Here is a 16,814-nt window from a genome sequence, read left to right as displayed (position 1 = left end):
GATGGCAGCATGTTACCATCGAGATCCGCGCGTCGGGCAGAGGTCTCGAAGCAGACTGGGCTTTGGGTCGATGTCCCGCTCCGAAGGCCCCCATGCGTGTCCCCATTATCCACAGCATTCAATAGATTGAAGGACGCGGAGGCGTCGTTGGAAAAGAAGGTGCTTATCTGGCGAGTGTCTTGGAGTTGGCGCCTTGGCGCGCGTGCCGCCATGCCGAGAAAACCAAGAAAACGGTCCAAGGCGAGGGGGCGGAACGGACTGGACTGAGGTAAAAGGAAGAAAGACGTTTGCCGCTGCCATGCCGCCGCGCATGCCAGGAACAGAACCGAGATGAGAAGGTGATTTAGGATGTTGCGTGCTTTCAATGTTCCGGCAGGATTGGTGCTCTCTCCGCTGTGGTCATCTTTTGCTCGTTTATCACGGGGGCACCACTTTTATCTCGTTTCCTTTGCTTCAAGTCCTCAGAATCCATGAGTGCGATCCTTCGATATGTGGTTCTGCTGATTAGGCGGTTGATTCGAGACTGTGCCGTAGAAGGGCATACGCCGTCCGTCGATTGTCGTTATCTTGGCGTGTAAGTGAGCGGGTGGCGGGCGGTCAGACACGAGGCAGGGAATGGCCCGGTCGTCTTTTGCTGCGATGGTCTCGGCACAGGAAAACCGGATCTGCCACGCAGGCCGTCGACGTCTGCGCGCGTGGGCAGTGGAGCAGAGGCTTTTTGGTTGGGTTCGGCCGGGGTTTGCGGAGGAGCAGGGGTGATGTCGGCGGGATCAGGAGGGATTGGAAATTCGAGGCAGAGAAATCTCGTTGTGGTGAGATGGTTGGTTCGAGTCTGGCTGCCTTGGATCGTGGGCGAGCTGGGATCATTGGGAGAAACTGTCCGGTGGCCGCTACGCTGCTCCTTTGTTGCAAGTTGAGGCGGTCGACTCATCTGGAGGTCTTTTTCGAGCTCATAATCGTTCAAGACGGTCGTCAAGAGGGCGTCAAGAGGGCGTCATCGAAGCGCGCCGAGCTTCTAGAGAAACAGAGTCGTCAGCGATGTCCAGCGGAGGCGGGACGGCGGCAAGGCAGCAAACCGAAGTGAAGAAAAAGGAAGCAAGAGCAGGGCACGCGCCAACGAATGGGGATGTCGAAATAGCCTACATGGTGGAGGCTGTTGCGATTACGCTTATTTCTCTCCGGCGACGGGCCAATATTAGGTAGCGTCCGGTAGCGGGAAATGGAAATGGAACGGCGGAAGAAGAAAACGATGGAGAAACGCGTGGTCCAGACTCGGTGCCGTTTGTCGAGATCCACCTCCACCGGGCCACTGTTTGGTTTGGTGTCAAGTGTATCCGTATCTGATCCTGACGGCAGCGGGTGAGACAGGCTGCATCATTGACGTTATTTCGCATCCGTGGTGGTGGTGCTTGTACTTTGGCGAGATTCAAGACCTGATTTCCATGTCTCGGTTCTTGGTGGGCTCTGTTTGCTGCCGCCACGGCTGTAGAGGACCGCGGATGCGTTTTAATCATGACGGAAGCCAACAGCTTGAAGAAGCCAGCCTCTTTCTCTTTGTCTCTTGATGGAATTCGTCGCCTGTTTCGCGGGGTGAAGCTGGTGGCTGGTGGTTGGAGGTTCGGATTTAGCGCTGTCTCAAGAAGCCGCATTTCAAGGGTGCGTCTGATATCAACGGCTGCCTTCTCTGTCTCGGAGAAGCCGCCAGGGCTCATCGGTTCTGCAGAAGGACATGGAAGAGCTGATATCAGAGATTTCACCCGTGTGCAAGGTAAATAAAATTCGATAAAAATTGAGGCGGCCGCGAGGAAGGAAGAAAGGCGCAGATACGGGTTATCAAGACCCCTGCTCTGATTGGCGAATGATGTGGGGTCTGCCAGTCAGTGTAAGAGGTACGTACCTTTGCACCCTTTCTTACAGAGAAGGAAGGGAGGACCTCAAGTTGAAAGCTCTGTCAGAGGAAGGATCAAGTGGGGGGTCAACTGCAGCTCGGGAAGGCGCCGTCAAGCTTGGAAGCATGAAGCAGGCTGTTGTGTGTCTTCTTTCCAGTCTGGGCAGGAGACTAACAAACGCAGCCCCTGCCTGAAATGTGACTTCCCACTTGCCTTGCTCAGATGAGCCCACCTGGCGGCTCTTTCCTTCCACACACACACATTTCAGGATGTTTCCTTCCTTCCCTGCTTTACGTGGGCAAAACAAACCTCCGGGAAAGCACCTCACCTACCTGCCTTATTTACTTTACTTGAATAAGACGGCGGCTCGGGAATTAATCATGCCCGTCTCGTCCCTGGCAGCCGATGATGACTGTGGCTTGCTCGGATATCTACTCCTCGGGCTTCACGTTTCCACATGTATCCGTGAGGTACTCAGTACATCAACTGTTCCACTCCGTCAAGATTGCTGCCTTCTTGGTATTCTTGCCGTCTTCACCAGTTCCTCTCATACCCCGGCCGGCCTCTCCGTTCTTCTCCTGGCCCCTGTCTCTCATCCATCTCACTCATCTCACTCATCCATGTGCTGATTGCTGCCGCTAACGGTGAGTCGAACCTGGTCAAGCTGGCCCGGATCATCTGCAGCTTTTGAGGCAGGCTTCATGGACATGGTAACGTCGCATCCTCCTACTGCGGGCCTCCGCTGTGCAGACATCAACGGCACCGAGCAATCTGACTTCATCTTGGCACTGATGTCACGAACTCGTTCGTCGGATCATGCCACGGCGTACAACCTGAGTCTAAGCACCTATGTCACTTTCCAATCGCCGTATCTCAGTGACCCTGGACCAGCTCACTCAATTCAATTGCCCATGATCTGAGTGGGCTTGATGTCCACGGCGAGAAGGGAAGCAAAAGTCCATCAAAAACAGCCAGGCATTACGAATACCCAACGAATAAGATAGGGAGTGACTGAGGTGAGCCACACCTTATCCTCACCAGCCCCGTATTGTAGGTGTAAAGTAAGGTAAGGTATTGATCCTTGCCGATGCCTATTGGTGCCAGTCACTCAGCTTTGCCTTCTGTTGTCTCTGAATCTCCTGTTTCTGTGTGATGTAGTCGTTGTTGTGCGGGCGTATCCGTACCTTCCTGCCCGTTTTCTGCCTTGTCCCACCTCCGCCTCCTTCCACCTGAGAGGGGCGTATCCTGCCTGCAAATTCACCACCTCACCTTCACCTCAACACATCTTGCCTCTCGCTTGGGACTTCGGGCTTGCTTCACTCGTTCACCACTGACGCTCGTTTGTCTTTCCTACCCGTCCGACCTCGTTTGCCGCCGTCGACAACGACATCACGGAAGGTCGTCAAATTTTCGGAGCCGTCTCGTTTGGCCTCTCTCCCACGGCGTACTCTGGTCGCCGACGGTGACCAACTTCTTCCAGTTTCTTCATACCATCGCTCAAGGACTTCTCAATTTCCTTTCTCCGGCCATCGCAGCCACCTAATACCATAATGTCGTCTTCTTTCGCTCCACGAGGAGATTCTCCCGACTCGGGTCTCCCGCCCCCGACTAATCCGTTCGGATCGAACCCTTTCGATACCGATAACGACTCCAGCGCTGTCGCGTCGCTTGCCAGCGATTCGACATTCACCGTGGTACGTTGACGATACTCCAAAATCACCAGCTATGGCCTCAAACCTACGAACCAGAGGCTGACTTTCCCCAGAATGCCATCCACGGCCCCTCTCCCACAGACACACCCTACAGATCAGGGCAAAGATCCAGCTGGGCGGACTCTTCCAACCACCGCATCAGCAGACCCGAAATTGTGAGTCGTCGTCCTCCGCTGGAATCGCGAATGTCAAACTGACCAAGCACAGGAACCGTCACCATTGGCACAAGAGGTGCACAGCGAGAAGGGTCACCACCACTCGTCGTCCGACACGGACATCGAGGCCAACCATGTCCCACCCATCGTGTCTGATCCCGAAAAGGCCAACGAGAAGCACACGACTGCTCTTCGGCCCTCCTCAGGAGACTCCTTCCCCAAGCGCTTGTATAACCGCTTTCGCGCAACCTACTGCCCGAAGGAGGAGCCGCCTCTGGTGCTACCGGTTTGCCCAAACGACACCGAGAAGCTCACCTACGTCCACACCAACCGCATTCTCCTGTACGTCTTTGGCGTCTTTTCGTTCCTCTCGCTCGGCGCCGGAATGTGGCTGTTTGCGCTCTCCGCGCCCGCCTTCTACTGGTACGGCGTCTTTGCTGGTGCCATGTGCATCTACTTGATGATCTCGTACGCCGTTGGTATTATTGGAAGAGATTGGGACTACAAGGCTCACTTGGAGCTCGTCGAGCGCTTCCCCATCACCGAGGAGAACGCCCCGACCGTTGACATTTTCCTCCCCTGCTGTTCCGAACCCCTCGAGATTCTGGAAAACACTTACAAGCACATTGTCAACATCGACTGGCCCGCTTCCAAGCTCCAGGTTCACGTCATGGACGACAGCGCATCGGATACTGTCCGCGCGCTGGCCGAGAAGTATGGTTTCAACTACTCTGTCCGCGACGACCGCCCTCGCCTCCGAAAGGCTGGTAATCTGCGATGGACCTTTGCCAGAACCAACGGAGACTTCTTCGCCATCTTCGATGCAGACTTCTGCCCCCGACCCGACTTCGTGAAGGAATTGATTGTGGAGCACTTGGGCGACGATAAGACGGCCCTGGTCCAGAGCCCGCAGTACTTCCGTGTCACCGACGACCAGACCTGGGTTGAACAGGGTGCCGGCGCGACGCAGGAATTGTTCTACCGTGTTGTCCAGGTCAACCGAAACAAGTGGGGAGCTTCTATCTGCGTCGGAAGCAACGCTCTCTACCGACGTGAAGCTCTCGTCGAGGTCGGCGGTACCGCTGAAATTGGGTTCTCCGAGGACGTCCATACTGGGTAGGTGGTGCTCTTTTGAAAGGAAATCGAGACCGATTGCTAACATGCACAGCTTTGGCGCCGTTGATCGCGGATGGCACGTCAAGTACATCCCTCTCTGCCTTGCCACCGGTGTATGCCCGAACTCTCCCCGAGCCTTCTTCTCTCAACAGATGCGCTGGGCTCGTGGCTCTACCACTCTCCTCACCAACGGTCACTTCTGGGTTTCCAATCTCACCTTGATGCAGAAGATCTGCTATCTTTCCGGTTCGTGAAAACAAACCTGATCAGTCATTCCCGTGCTAACGAGCTCCAGGCTTCCTTTACTACTCTGCTGTCTCACTCAACATTTTCCTTGCTCCCATCGCCGGTACTCTCCTGCTTGCCATTCGTCCTGAGTGGTTCAAGTTCTGGAACTTGGCCTTCGCCATCCCGAGTATCCTGTACGGCGTAATTCTAATGCGTGTATGGGCGAAGGCAAAGTATGGCTTCAACGTCCAGCACGTCGTCACGATTCAGAGCTACGCGTACCTCACCGCCATCAAAGACCGCCTTTTCAACATCGAACTCCTCTGGGCCGCCTCAGGTGACGCCAAAGCCCACAAGAGCAACAAGTACCGCAACATGCGTATTCTCTGCATCTCGTGGACCATTTTGGTGACTGGCGCTATGGTCGGTGTGGTCACATGGCGTATTATCAACGGCTTTCCATGGTACCACCCGCTTCCCCTTATCATCATCAACGTCTACAACTTCTTCGTCAATCACTACTTTATGTTCTGCAACTGGTAGCAGGACGTCTGGATACCCATATGTTTGTGTGTTGGAGGAGAAAGACAAGGGGGGTGTTCGTGGACGAAACCTCACATTATACATGGCACTTGGCGTCAGGGTACTTGATTCGATGACGAGGGTTGGCATCAGGGGTGTTGACCGCATGGAAACGGCCTCTACCATTTGACTTAGACTATCGCACGCGTGCCAGACGGCGCAGTGCAAGCACACTCACGCAGCTTCGGCAGCATACATACCGTCGGGATTCTTGTATATCACGATGGATAAGGCGAGCGCAGGGTACAGGTTAAGCGCCGCTTTCTGTTAATAATATTGCATAGTCTTGCGTCATCAATTGAACGCAACGTTGGTCTCAATTTGGGACAACATGAATGATCTTATATATGTATAATGTCTTGTCTCCATTGATGTTCCAACTAAGTCCTGAATGACAAAGTATAGTAGAGCTCCTGGGGGTATCTTCCTCAAGAGCCCGTGACCAAACCCAACCATATCTTTTCTTCTTTGTGGTCCCTCTTCCCTGCGTCCACTCGTTTTAGGTTTGAGTATTCTGATAGCATGAAAGAGGATACTTTAGGCACCCATCCAGACATTGAAACTCTTTCACCACCCGGCTGAGTAGTTCTGAGAGACCAGTTGCTGTCTTGTCGTTGAACTTGTTCCTCAACTTCGGTACAGTAGTCGACAGCCTTTCCACCTGTAATCACGAGTTCGTCGTCTTCCGCAACGTTGAGCTCAGAGGCGAGCCAGAGGAGGCCAATCCTTCCCAAACCCGTCGACACCCCCATACACCCTCTGCGTGCTGAAGGTACTGAGGGGACGAGTGATGACGTCGCCGACCGGGGCGTTCTTCTTGCGTTCAGCGGCGGCTTGGCGGTCTCCATAGATCTTCTCGAACGAGAACTCGGGGGACTTGTACGGGGTCGTGGTGATTGCGTCGATGAGGGTTTTGCAGGGACAATCCCGGTAGAGGTTGTTGGTGGTGGTTTTGGTGGGGGACGTGTAGGATTTCTCGGAAGGAGAGTTGAAGTCCTGGTAGATGTCCCGGTAGCAGCCCTCCTCGAGCTTGGAAGCGGTCGACTCGATGTCGAGGGGGTGTGCGCGGCGGGGGGAGAAGATGCGGTAGATGACGACGCCGAGGGCGAGGTAGGTGAGGATGATGATGAGGAGTGCCATGGTGTAGAGCTGGGACTCGTCGAAGAGGTCTGAGAACTTTGTAAGGGTGGACATCTTGGATGATGTCTTGGGTTGTTTGGTTTTGTTTGGTTGGGTTGAGGATGGTTGATGTGTGTCTGGAACTATAGAAAATATCTCTTCTTGGGGGGAACGGGAGTGGGTATATATACATATTCTTTTGACGTTCTCCGAGGAACAGATCACTCGATCAGACTTTCGGAGATTGGTGATTGAGGTGTAAGTCTCTGGTTTTTTCGCTGTCCCGGCGTCACGACCCTTTGAGCTATACTGCGGCATTGTTCTAGGTTACTGACAATGGACTGGAACCTTGAGGTTGTGAGTTTCTTTGTTTCGGAGATGGATGGCTATTCGATGAAAGCCTGATTGATTGGCAAATTTTGAATCGGATACAACCACCGGGCATGAGAGTTGTGGAATTCACATTCAAGCTCAGGTGGTTAGGTAAATGCTGTCTCCAGAAGGTTATATATGATATTTACTTTCCAGATTCAGCGAAGCTTGAACATGAACTTTAGAACTCTCCTAGAATTCATGTTCAATCGGAACACATATTGCGAAATTAGGCAGTGTTTGAGACTGAAATTGAAAAGTAGACTGCTGGTTTCTTTTTAGTTGGCCGGGCGTCGAGTAGGCAGCAAAGAATCTCATCAAGCCCGGCGTAGCCGTACCTTGGTAGACAGACCGTGGAATCCGGAGAGTCTAAACCCATCTCCGATACTCATACCCACATATTCCGTGTAGTCTACCGGGAAAACCTCATACGTGAGTCATCGAACCTATTTACCTCACGAAGGCGTCGCCGTCGCCAGAGCACCCATAGTAACAGTCGAGCAAGGCCCATCATACTCCCCAGGCCTCACAAACCTCGCCCCGGGCTCATTCCCCTCCGCCAACAACACCAACGACTCCTCTTCCGGCTCAAACCTAGGCCACCCGAGAACATCACTCAGCCCTTTCTCAGGATCACCCGCGAACGCCGCCCACGCGCGCTGCATCAGCTCCGTCATCCGCCTCTGCGGCCCCGACGGCGGGATCCCGCTCACGTCCCCCGACGCCCCGAAGACCATGTGCAGGTCGACGCCGTGGTAGGCGCCGCTGGTCGGGAAGAGGCGCGTGTTGTCCCAGTCGCCGAAGTAGCGGTAGACCCAGGCGGGCACGCCCTGCGCGAGGCGGGCGGAGGCTTGGTACGTGTTGGGACAAGTGAAGGATTCGAGGAGGAAGGAGGTCACTTGCGCCGGGGTCGGGACGATGCCGTTGGCGTAGGCGGGGATTCTGTAGTAGCCGTCCTCGTTGTCGTTGTTTCCGAATAAGATGGGCTGGATGTTTGTTAGCATCAGGGAGAGAGTGATGATGGGTTGACTTACGAGCTTGGAGAAGTTCCCGGATTGGGTGAGAGATACGTAGTCAGGGAATACAATCTCGTTGTCGACCACGGGATAGAAAGACGGGATGGATCGGAGGACGCTACTACTCGCCGTCGGCCTTACAGCAGCAGCGGCGGCTTTGATATCCTCCCACCTCCTCTCACGCATACAACCCATCACATCCTCGCCTCCCGTGCAGTTCACAGCCTCGACAACCGCATCCCAATTCCGCGCCGGCATCTCCGGACTATTCAGCGGGAAACTAAACGCGTTGCCCGAAGGCGCGATCAGGCCCTTCACGATCGGATCATCCCCGTACGCGTACGCCCAGTAATCGACACTCACGCCCCCGGAGGACTGGCCCGCGATGGTGATACCGTCCGGATCCCCGCCGAAACCGGCGACGTTGTCGCGGAGCCACTCCACCGCGGCGCGCTGGTCTCGCAGGCCGAGGTTCTGCGGGTGTCCCGGGGCGCCGGGGAAGCCGAAGATGTTGACGCGGTAGTTTACCGTCACGACGACGACGTCTTGGGCCTGGGCGAAGTATTTGCCGTTGTAGAAGGGGCTGTTTGTGTTGCCGATTGCGAAGCCTGCGGGTTCCGTGAGTGAGTGGTGGCAGATGACGGGGTTTGGAAGGCTACTCACGTCCGCCGTAGAAGAAGACGATCACTGGTTTCTTTGCCGATTCGGATTTTGGAGAAGGGTGCGACCAGATGTTCAAAGTAAGGCAATCTTCGTGCTGAGGTGTTCCGGACCCCGAGGCGAAGTATGCGATGATTCGCTGTGCTTGGGGTGTCATATCGGGGTAGTCCACTCTGCGTGACGGCGAGAGTGGACAGTCGAAGCCGAAGTTGGACGCGGTGTAGGTGCCATTGTCGGTGAACCTCTCAGGCGGCGCGAAGCGAAGGGCGCCGGTTGGGGGTTTTGCGTAGGGGATGCCTAGGAACTCGAGTACCGTCGAGGTATTTGATGCGGGATGGCCGGTGATGAGTCCATTCGTCGTTTTCACCGTCAGGGGATTCTGGTGGCACGTTGGCGTTGCCTGGATGAGACTGATGAGGGCCGCAAAGGCTGATGCGACGGCCGCGAGGCGCATCATGACGGTCTCTGTGAAGTGGAAGAGTGAAATTGAAGGGATTGATGAGAGTAGAGTATGAAATCGCTTTGTGGTGGGATTGTCACATTGTTGCGTTGTGCTTACCGGACCCTCTCCGCTCTGCATCGTAGATTGCTGTTGTGATATGCAGCCTGTCGAGCTAAACCACCAGCCCCCTGCGCCGCTAGGCTCTGCTTGGAAATCAAGCCGCAGCGAAATCAGCCTAAGGTGACCGTTATTCTCGATGAGATCATGCACAAGCAGATTAGCTTCATCGCCAAGGCAGATATTTTCAAGGTAGTGTGGAAGCCAAACACTGGTCAACTCAGACAAGGAGGAGAGCTTGTGGCGGCGACGCTCGGGTTGCTTGGTTCGAAAAAGCCATCGTTTGCTTTGCTAGCTCACTATGATTCGACCTCGTAACAAGATATCATTAAGTCTAACAGCATCATGGTTTAAAAGATCGGATAAGAGAGCAAACAGCTACTTTCTGACGACAAAGTCTTTGATGCGATCCGTTTTCTGCTCATGTCCAACAGCCAGAACTGGATCTGCAGCGTCGTCCTGGCGCGTGTATCCGAACCGAAGACGAGCCCCCTTCAGCTTGTTCGTAAGGTCCGATCCATCCAACCAATCCGTCTTCCGCGGGATCTCGACAAACTTGGAATGCCGAATCATCGTCGACACGTAGCCCAGTGTCTCGGGGCCATACGTCAGATGAGTAATGACGACGCCGAGGATACCGGCAATGACGAGTACGCACGTCGAGAAGAAGCAAAGGCCGATCCACAGCTGGGAAACAACGTATATCTGAGTCGAAGTCGTCGAAAGCGCTTCATGCGTCGTGATATTGGACGCGAGCGCCACGGCATCGTTTTTGCCGGCGTTCGTTATCGAGCCGGAAAGCTGGCTAAGGGACACGTACGTGTTGAGCAGCTGTCCGAAACGCGGTCCGACGTCACGCTCGTCGATATCTTGGATCCCTACCGACGACCCGTTTGAGAAGCTCTCAAAGGTGGGATCTTTGAGGTAGAAGAGAGACGGGTCGGTCATGCCGGATAGGGGTCTACCCGTGGCGATGGGCAGCTCCCTGGCAACCCAGATGAACTCCTGGAAGAAGGAGAGCTGTGTTATGTCCTCCGGCGCGTGCGCCTTTTGAGACGGGCGTTGGGCGATGACTTTGCAGTCGCGTTGGCTGCCCGTGCTCGAACAGCTGACGTTGGATTCGACGTATTGCTGCTTGATGCTGCAGGTGATCTCTATCTGGTTGGGCGTCCTCTGGAACGTGTTTGCCGGCAGGTTGATTCGAAGGAGGAGTTCAGTCGGGCCGGCTTCGATGTTCGTCTCGTTGGCGAAAATATCCAGAGATCTGTTGGGTTCCGTCCACAAGGGATACCAGAGGTCGTCGGCCCACCTGTTCATCGCAATCGACCACTGCGCAGGGATGTCTCTGCTGCTGGTGCTGTTGGAATCAAGCCCGATCCACGTTCCATTCTCCGTCGGTGAAAGAAGGCCACCCGTACCGGTTACGTTTGCTTTGATGTCTTTCCATTTTTGGGCTGCTGAGGGTGAGTAAATGAATCTGTTGGCGGTTGGACAGTCGACGTGGATGTGGCTGGATTCAAGAGAGAGAGTCGTGTTGCCGGCACCTGTAGATCTGATGGGGATTCCGGTCAGAGAATAGTACTGAATATCCGTGGAATTATCTGGGATGTCCTTCCATTCGGCCGAATCCGAGTCCAGAACTGGTATCTTGACATTTCCCCAGAGGTCCATCGTTTCACTCTTGATGTCTTTCGGCGTTGAAATGAGAATGGTGTAGAGTGTCGCCAAGCTGGCGAACAGCGCATGACTATTGCCGTCATCAGACGTGCTCGGCGGCAATCTGAAAAAGATGCTCTCAGGTAGTGCTCGGTTGTTGAAGTATGTAATATTCGTAGGCTCAACGATGGGCTGTGTTTGGGTCTCTAACATGCGCAAGATAGCCTGCGCTCCGATGGGCGAGATGGACCAGATGAGCAACAGGCCAATCGCCAGGATGTTCAGCGACCGAAGCGCGAAGATGGTGGTCACGGTTGAGCCCACGGTTCTGCTTCCCATGAGCTGCTCGAGGAAACCCAGCGTGGCACCGCTTTCGAGCCGCCATCGGGCAAACTCGAACATGAGGCGCCCCACGACAGACGCGTAGAGAATAGGGAAGAGAGTGGCGAACTGGGGAATGTTAGCTTTCTGTGGCAAAAAGATTCGATGAAGAAGAATCTTCTCGTACCACGTTGATGGCGCTCCGCCAATCTCGCAGGTTATCGCCGACCTCGGAGCCGTTCAAGCGGAATACCAGTACGGTGAAAACGACGACGCCCACTGGAAAGATGATCGAAGTGACGTCTGCGAGAATCGTCGCGAATCCCAAATTACTGTTGCGCGGCTGAACATCATCGGCCGGTTTCTCGTCAGTCGGAACGGAAGAGTATTCGCCAGCTCCGTGCGACGAAATATCTGGAGATGGCACTCTCTCAGACCTAGTCCCTCCGACCTCACCATCGCGAGGTCGATTGAGGCTAGATCTCGGTGAGGGCTGTGGCCGGTCTGGAAGCGACTCTCGATGGTCGACGGCCAGGCTGGACATAGGAGATACGGCGCGCTGATCGGTACTCATTCTGATTGAGTCAATCGATGGCTTTGATGGTGGTGTTTTTTGCAACTCGTCCCAGTCACTAGGGCCATAGGAGTAGAAATGACGGACTCTCAAGCAATTTGAATATTCCACTGCATTTTCACAGCCGCTGAGCTGCGAGCAAAAGATCAGGCTGTAGTGGCCGTGACTTGTGAGTCGAGCTTGCTCTTATGTTCTTGTTCAAGGCTACCTGTGAGATCGGCTGTCTTGCCTGTTTGCCTGTGTGGGTGGATCTGAACCTAAACAAGAAGCTCTAATTAGCCCAATGCAACATATCGTAGCACTTGTTGGTTCCAAAGGCCACAGTGGAGGTTTTTATCCTAGTATGCTAGGTATCTACAGGACACATTTGATAGGCGACCCATCTATTAAGGGTCGGATCTTCCCCTTATCTGCTAGGATAAAAAGTCGCGGTCTTTGGAACCAAGTGCTACGGCACAACAACTGAGTGCTAAGTCCAGCGTATCGCGCGATAGCAGTACTCTGTAAATCACATCCTGAATAAGAGTAGAAGAGTATTTTTGCAAATAGGATTGAGACTTAATAGGTGTGCTCTAGTATCCTGAGCTCAAACGCTACGATTTATGTTCTTAAGACTTGCGCGCTGAGCGCGGCATGGGTGGCTGCGGTGCTGTCAGCCGCTCGTATGGGGCCGTTCGATTCGGCCAACGGGAGCCCTTCATTGTGGTCTCAACTCCTTTCGCTTCTGCCTGGCGAGTTCCACTGCATCTGCAGGTCAGACAATGTTTTATGATGTCGATTGGGGTCGAATTTGGGATCTTCGCTGCGTTGTCAGACACAGTGACCTGGGTGTTTGGCAAGGGGTTGGAAATTCTGTACGGAGCTTGGGGGCTTTGCACAGATTGTGAACCAATTAGGTAACGATCAACACCGAAGATGGTTGGTGTTACATTCAACACCGAGGAGATTCACGCTCAATGAAGAGCATGAATATGCATCTTTTTGCTACACGAATATTGACACGATGACGATAACATATGGTCTCAATCGTACGAGACTTTTCTTAATGAACCCAGTGATTTGAAACTTATTTAAAGGTGAGATCGAAGACCAGTTATGCAGTCAAGGAGCTCTGAGAATATTCATACACAAGGTTTTGAGGTATACGCAGTCAAGTGAGCTGAAAGACACCTAGGGTCGTATATTTTTCACTTTCATGAGGTTTTTCTCCATTACCTTATACTCTCCACGGCCGTAAAAAACGAAAGGCCGGGGAATTCGTTTCTATGGATAAAACCTTAAATCGATATGAAATGAAACCTATGAACTGAAGTGTATGAAACTGGAAGTTTGCCGCCTCTCGTAATACAACAATACCAAAATAAGAAACTGACAAGTGATGTGAACAGTTGTTTAACGACTTCTATTCTCCCTCATGCATCCTTAGGAAAGGGCTTGCGGCCGTATACGGAAACTCCATCCCAATATCCATGGAGCTTCTTGTTCTTCACATCGTCCCTGACCTGAGCACAGAAGACCAGTGTTTCCTCACGGGTCCAGTCCAGGATACGGGTGAATAGGGCGAGTGAGAGTCCCTCGAGTCCAGGTAACAACGAAGCCTGAACCCAGGAGCCAACTTCCTTCCACTTGGGATCTTTCGGCCAACTTGACATAGGAGCCTTGAATTTCGTTTCTGTTATCCCTTCAAATCCCGCTTCTTCGAGTAATTGAGAAAGCTGGCGGCCAATGGTAACAGGTCGACCCATCTTGTCGCATGCCTCCACAATGTAGCGTGACCATTGCGATATGGGATCATCGTCCTTGACGGTACCATCGTCGGAAAGGACTGGGTGTATGGTATCATGGATTTCAAAATAACCACCAGGCTCAAGGTTGTTGTAGGCCTGTTCAATAACAGCTGGCCAGTCGGCAAAAGAGCCCAGCATGTTGCGGGCGAAAACGAAGTCGAATGGCTCGGACCACGTCCACTCTTTCTCAAGGTCGTCGACCTCAAATGAGCAGTTGGTTGGAACAAACGATGGTTGAATAGGGCTCAAATCCGCGCCAATGACTTGTGCTTCGGGGTGTTCATCGGCGTAGTCCATGGCCCATACTCCAGTGCCAGTACCAATATCAAGAACCCTTTTGGCGCCTTTGTTTTTGGGGCATAAGCAGAACTTTCCATCCCACACCAACATCCACATATGGTTAAGAATATCCAGGCGCTCTTGTTCCAATTCGTCGTTTGGTAACACGTACTTGCCATCACTCATGGTGTGGTAAGTGCGTCCGTTCTCGCGACGGTATTCGAGCATGCTGGATCGCAGGGAAGCCTGGGACTCATCTATGGATAGTCCGCCGACCGAGGATGTGTCGTTCTCGTCGGCTTCTGCTTCGAGGTGGGCTTCGGCCGGGTCATCGACTGGGATGGCAGACGGCGCGGGCCGTTCGGTTCTGGGCTGGGGTTGCTGAGGATCGGCCATCGTAAGGCACTAGACGTCGATGAATCAACTAGTACTCGATGTATCGAGAGTTCCTGACTCGTGAGAGAAAGAGAGAAGAGTTCAGAAGCAAGGAGAGAAGAAGCACTGGTTTCTGTGGATGTGTCTGTTCTACCCCTCTTTTCCAGGGTCATCCCACCGCTGGTTGCCCCCCTGCGCTCTGAGTATTGTTGGCACCAACGTGATAACATCATTGGCCGTGTGGACAATAACCACAGCCCGCAGGATATGAAGAAACGTGTAACAGATGATAGTAATTATGGGGCATACTCCCAAATTGGAAGTTGCCGAGGAGGGTGATAGTAAACATGACGATCAATGTGCACTTCTGATCAGTGACCAGCATTTTAAAACCTCACAGGCGTGAAGTGAGAACGTTGTGTGTGAGCCACCATGGAGGAGAGATATTATCATTTCCAGTATCAATCTAAGTCCTGTCTACCCAAAGCAACCCCATCCCCGAATCCCTTCCTAATGTCGATTGCGAAAGTTTCCGATGTGGTCAAGTCATTCCGCAAAACCACTGATCTTCCCGTGGACAATAAAAGAGCCTTCCAGTTATAGCCATGCAGTATTTTGAGAAACTCGGAGAGGTATCTGTCGGTGCTTCGGTCGTTGAGCCACTGAAGGCCGTCAAGGACGCAAAGGATTGGAACCGGAATGAGACGGCCGAGATCTTCGAGAACTGAAAGAGCAGATCTCCAGGTCTCGATTGATCCATCAAGAAATTGGAAGCGTTTCTCTGTAAGGTCTACTCCAGTTTGAAGCAATGGTGGAAGAAGCTCAACCAGCTGTCTGATGAGAGCGTAGGTCACAGACATCATCGCCTGTATTTCTTTGGTGTTGTTACCTGATCGCAGCTCTTCTCCTCGGCGTAGTTCGCAAAAGTATGAAATGATGGGTAATTTCGACTGTTCCGCCAATTCGATGACAGTCGCAGCAATCATTGTCAAGGGATTGTCGAGCTCGTCGGTTTCAAGCGAGGGACCTTCGAACCATAGTAGCTGGGGAGGAGATGCTTTCACCCAGTCAGTGATCTTTCTGAAAGACTCCGGCTGTACTATGACAGGGTCAAAGATGTTCCCGGAAAGTCGCAACCGGTCTCGGTGAAAATAGTCTTCGAGATGGCGGGAGCTCATGGAAATATCTTCTGCGGTATACTCGGATACTAAGTGCAAAGGTGAGCCAGGTCAACTTCTTCAAATGGCAAAGACGCTCTCTCACTATGTGCAGTGGACGAACCCAGTGAGTGAAGAGTCACTGATTCAAGCGATTGTCGAGAATTTGAAAGCATGCGGCTACTCTCTAGCCAGCGGATGGCTCTTTCTTCCAGCATATTGACGATGCTGTCAGCCAGCTGCTGTTCTTTCTCGGCACTCCAAAGAGCTGAAATTCGACCCTGTTCTCGCAAAATACTCTGTGCATAATGCTTCATCTCAGCTTGATGACGTTCCTCACCCTCCAAGCCTAGACGGATGTCTCTTGCAGAGCTCTCAGTAGTCAGTCTCGCCGATCTCAGCTCAGCTCGGGACTTCTGCGCAGCCAGGTTCCGCACTTGGTCTGATATCCCTTTGATCTTCTCCATCTCACTTTCGAAAACGCTGGGTATATCGTCGTTGAAAGAGTCGAGTAGCCGTTTGACCCTCTTCTTCATCATCCAGTCCATCACGCTTGTCAGCAGGATGAAGATGTGGGCGTAAAGCTCTGCGATGAGACTTTGCATGTCCTCCATGTTGAACATGTCAAGGTCCGCCTTACAATTGTTGACATGTTGACTCATTGTGCAGAGTGCTTCTGATAGACCCTCAGAAATCTTCTCGTGGTTCGCACTCGCCTGACATGTGTTGATGAGTTAGTGTTCAGTCACATAAATGAAAGAGCTATTGAGACCATCGAGTGTCATTTACCTGAATCACCACATTTAGCGTTCCCGTGAAGATCGAAACATACTCATTTCCCGACGGCAGAACCTCTAACAACAGCTTATGAGAGTGTAAAGTGCTGCAAAACTTGTGGAAGAACCTCTTGGCTTTTGTGAGCCGGCCACTTTTCCGCTTCAAGTCCCACGTTTGTTGGATTTCTTGGACGGTATCAATCACCCCTTTCATGGTCGGCTCTGATGTCAGGAAATTGGGCCGATCCGATGCGGGAGTTGCATCGACGAAAGCCGTCCATTTCTCCCGAAGCTGTTTCGTTTCAACGGCAATCACCCTGGTGATCGCATTGTCTTCCCTATGTTCATATCAGCTGCTGAAGCCCGTCGCATGGCCCACGAAGATGATTACCTAGACCGCTCACCCGTGTCTAGAGGCTCGAAAAAGCGTCGCCATGGATCGGAGGCATCTTGCTGACTTTCTTGGTGTGTTGCCAATACG

At 52.9% G+C, this 16,814-nt stretch overlaps 5 protein-coding genes across 5 annotated transcripts; 1 reads left to right on the top strand and 4 right to left on the bottom strand.

Annotated features, from left to right (window-relative positions):
• Positions 1 to 3,439: 3,439 nt before the first annotated feature.
• Positions 3,440 to 5,643, top strand: CkaCkLH20_11440 (cellulose synthase (udp-forming) family; the record flags this gene model as incomplete). The annotated part of the gene is made up of 5 exons (XM_038894154.1): positions 3,440 to 3,583; positions 3,655 to 3,756; positions 3,809 to 4,872; positions 4,925 to 5,118; positions 5,168 to 5,643. The coding sequence occupies 5 exons, from the start codon at positions 3,440 to 3,442 to the stop codon at positions 5,641 to 5,643; spliced, it is 1,980 nt and encodes a 659-aa protein (XP_038740484.1).
• A 738-nt stretch (positions 5,644 to 6,381) lies between these two features.
• CkaCkLH20_11439 (uncharacterized protein) lies at positions 6,382 to 6,876 on the bottom strand (the record flags this gene model as incomplete). The annotated part of the gene is made up of 1 exon (XM_038894153.1): positions 6,382 to 6,876. The coding sequence occupies one exon, from the start codon at positions 6,874 to 6,876 to the stop codon at positions 6,382 to 6,384; it is 495 nt and encodes a 164-aa protein (XP_038740483.1).
• Positions 6,877 to 7,628: 752 nt separating this feature from the next.
• CkaCkLH20_11438 (carboxylesterase) lies at positions 7,629 to 9,306 on the bottom strand (the record flags this gene model as incomplete). The annotated part of the gene is made up of 3 exons (XM_038894152.1): positions 7,629 to 8,159; positions 8,208 to 8,797; positions 8,853 to 9,306. The coding sequence occupies 3 exons, from the start codon at positions 9,304 to 9,306 to the stop codon at positions 7,629 to 7,631; spliced, it is 1,575 nt and encodes a 524-aa protein (XP_038740482.1).
• Positions 9,307 to 9,786: 480 nt separating this feature from the next.
• On the bottom strand, positions 9,787 to 11,959 carry CkaCkLH20_11437 (uncharacterized protein; the record flags this gene model as incomplete). The annotated part of the gene is made up of 2 exons (XM_038894151.1): positions 9,787 to 11,514; positions 11,573 to 11,959. 2 exons carry the CDS (start codon positions 11,957 to 11,959, stop codon positions 9,787 to 9,789), a joined length of 2,115 nt encoding a protein of 704 aa, XP_038740481.1.
• Positions 11,960 to 13,371: 1,412 nt separating this feature from the next.
• On the bottom strand, positions 13,372 to 14,421 carry CkaCkLH20_11436 (methyltransferase domain-containing protein; the record flags this gene model as incomplete). Its single annotated transcript, XM_038894150.1, has 1 exon — positions 13,372 to 14,421. The coding sequence occupies one exon, from the start codon at positions 14,419 to 14,421 to the stop codon at positions 13,372 to 13,374; it is 1,050 nt and encodes a 349-aa protein (XP_038740480.1).
• Positions 14,422 to 16,814: the final 2,393 nt, after the last annotated feature.

The sequence above is a fragment of the Colletotrichum karsti genome, assembly GCF_011947395.1.
Source record: "Colletotrichum karsti strain CkLH20 chromosome Unknown Scaffold48, whole genome shotgun sequence".
Lineage (NCBI taxonomy): Eukaryota > Fungi > Ascomycota > Sordariomycetes > Glomerellales > Glomerellaceae > Colletotrichum > Colletotrichum karsti.
The sequence above is the reverse complement of the archived record's forward strand: the minus strand, read 5'-3'. Positions and strand labels throughout refer to the sequence as shown.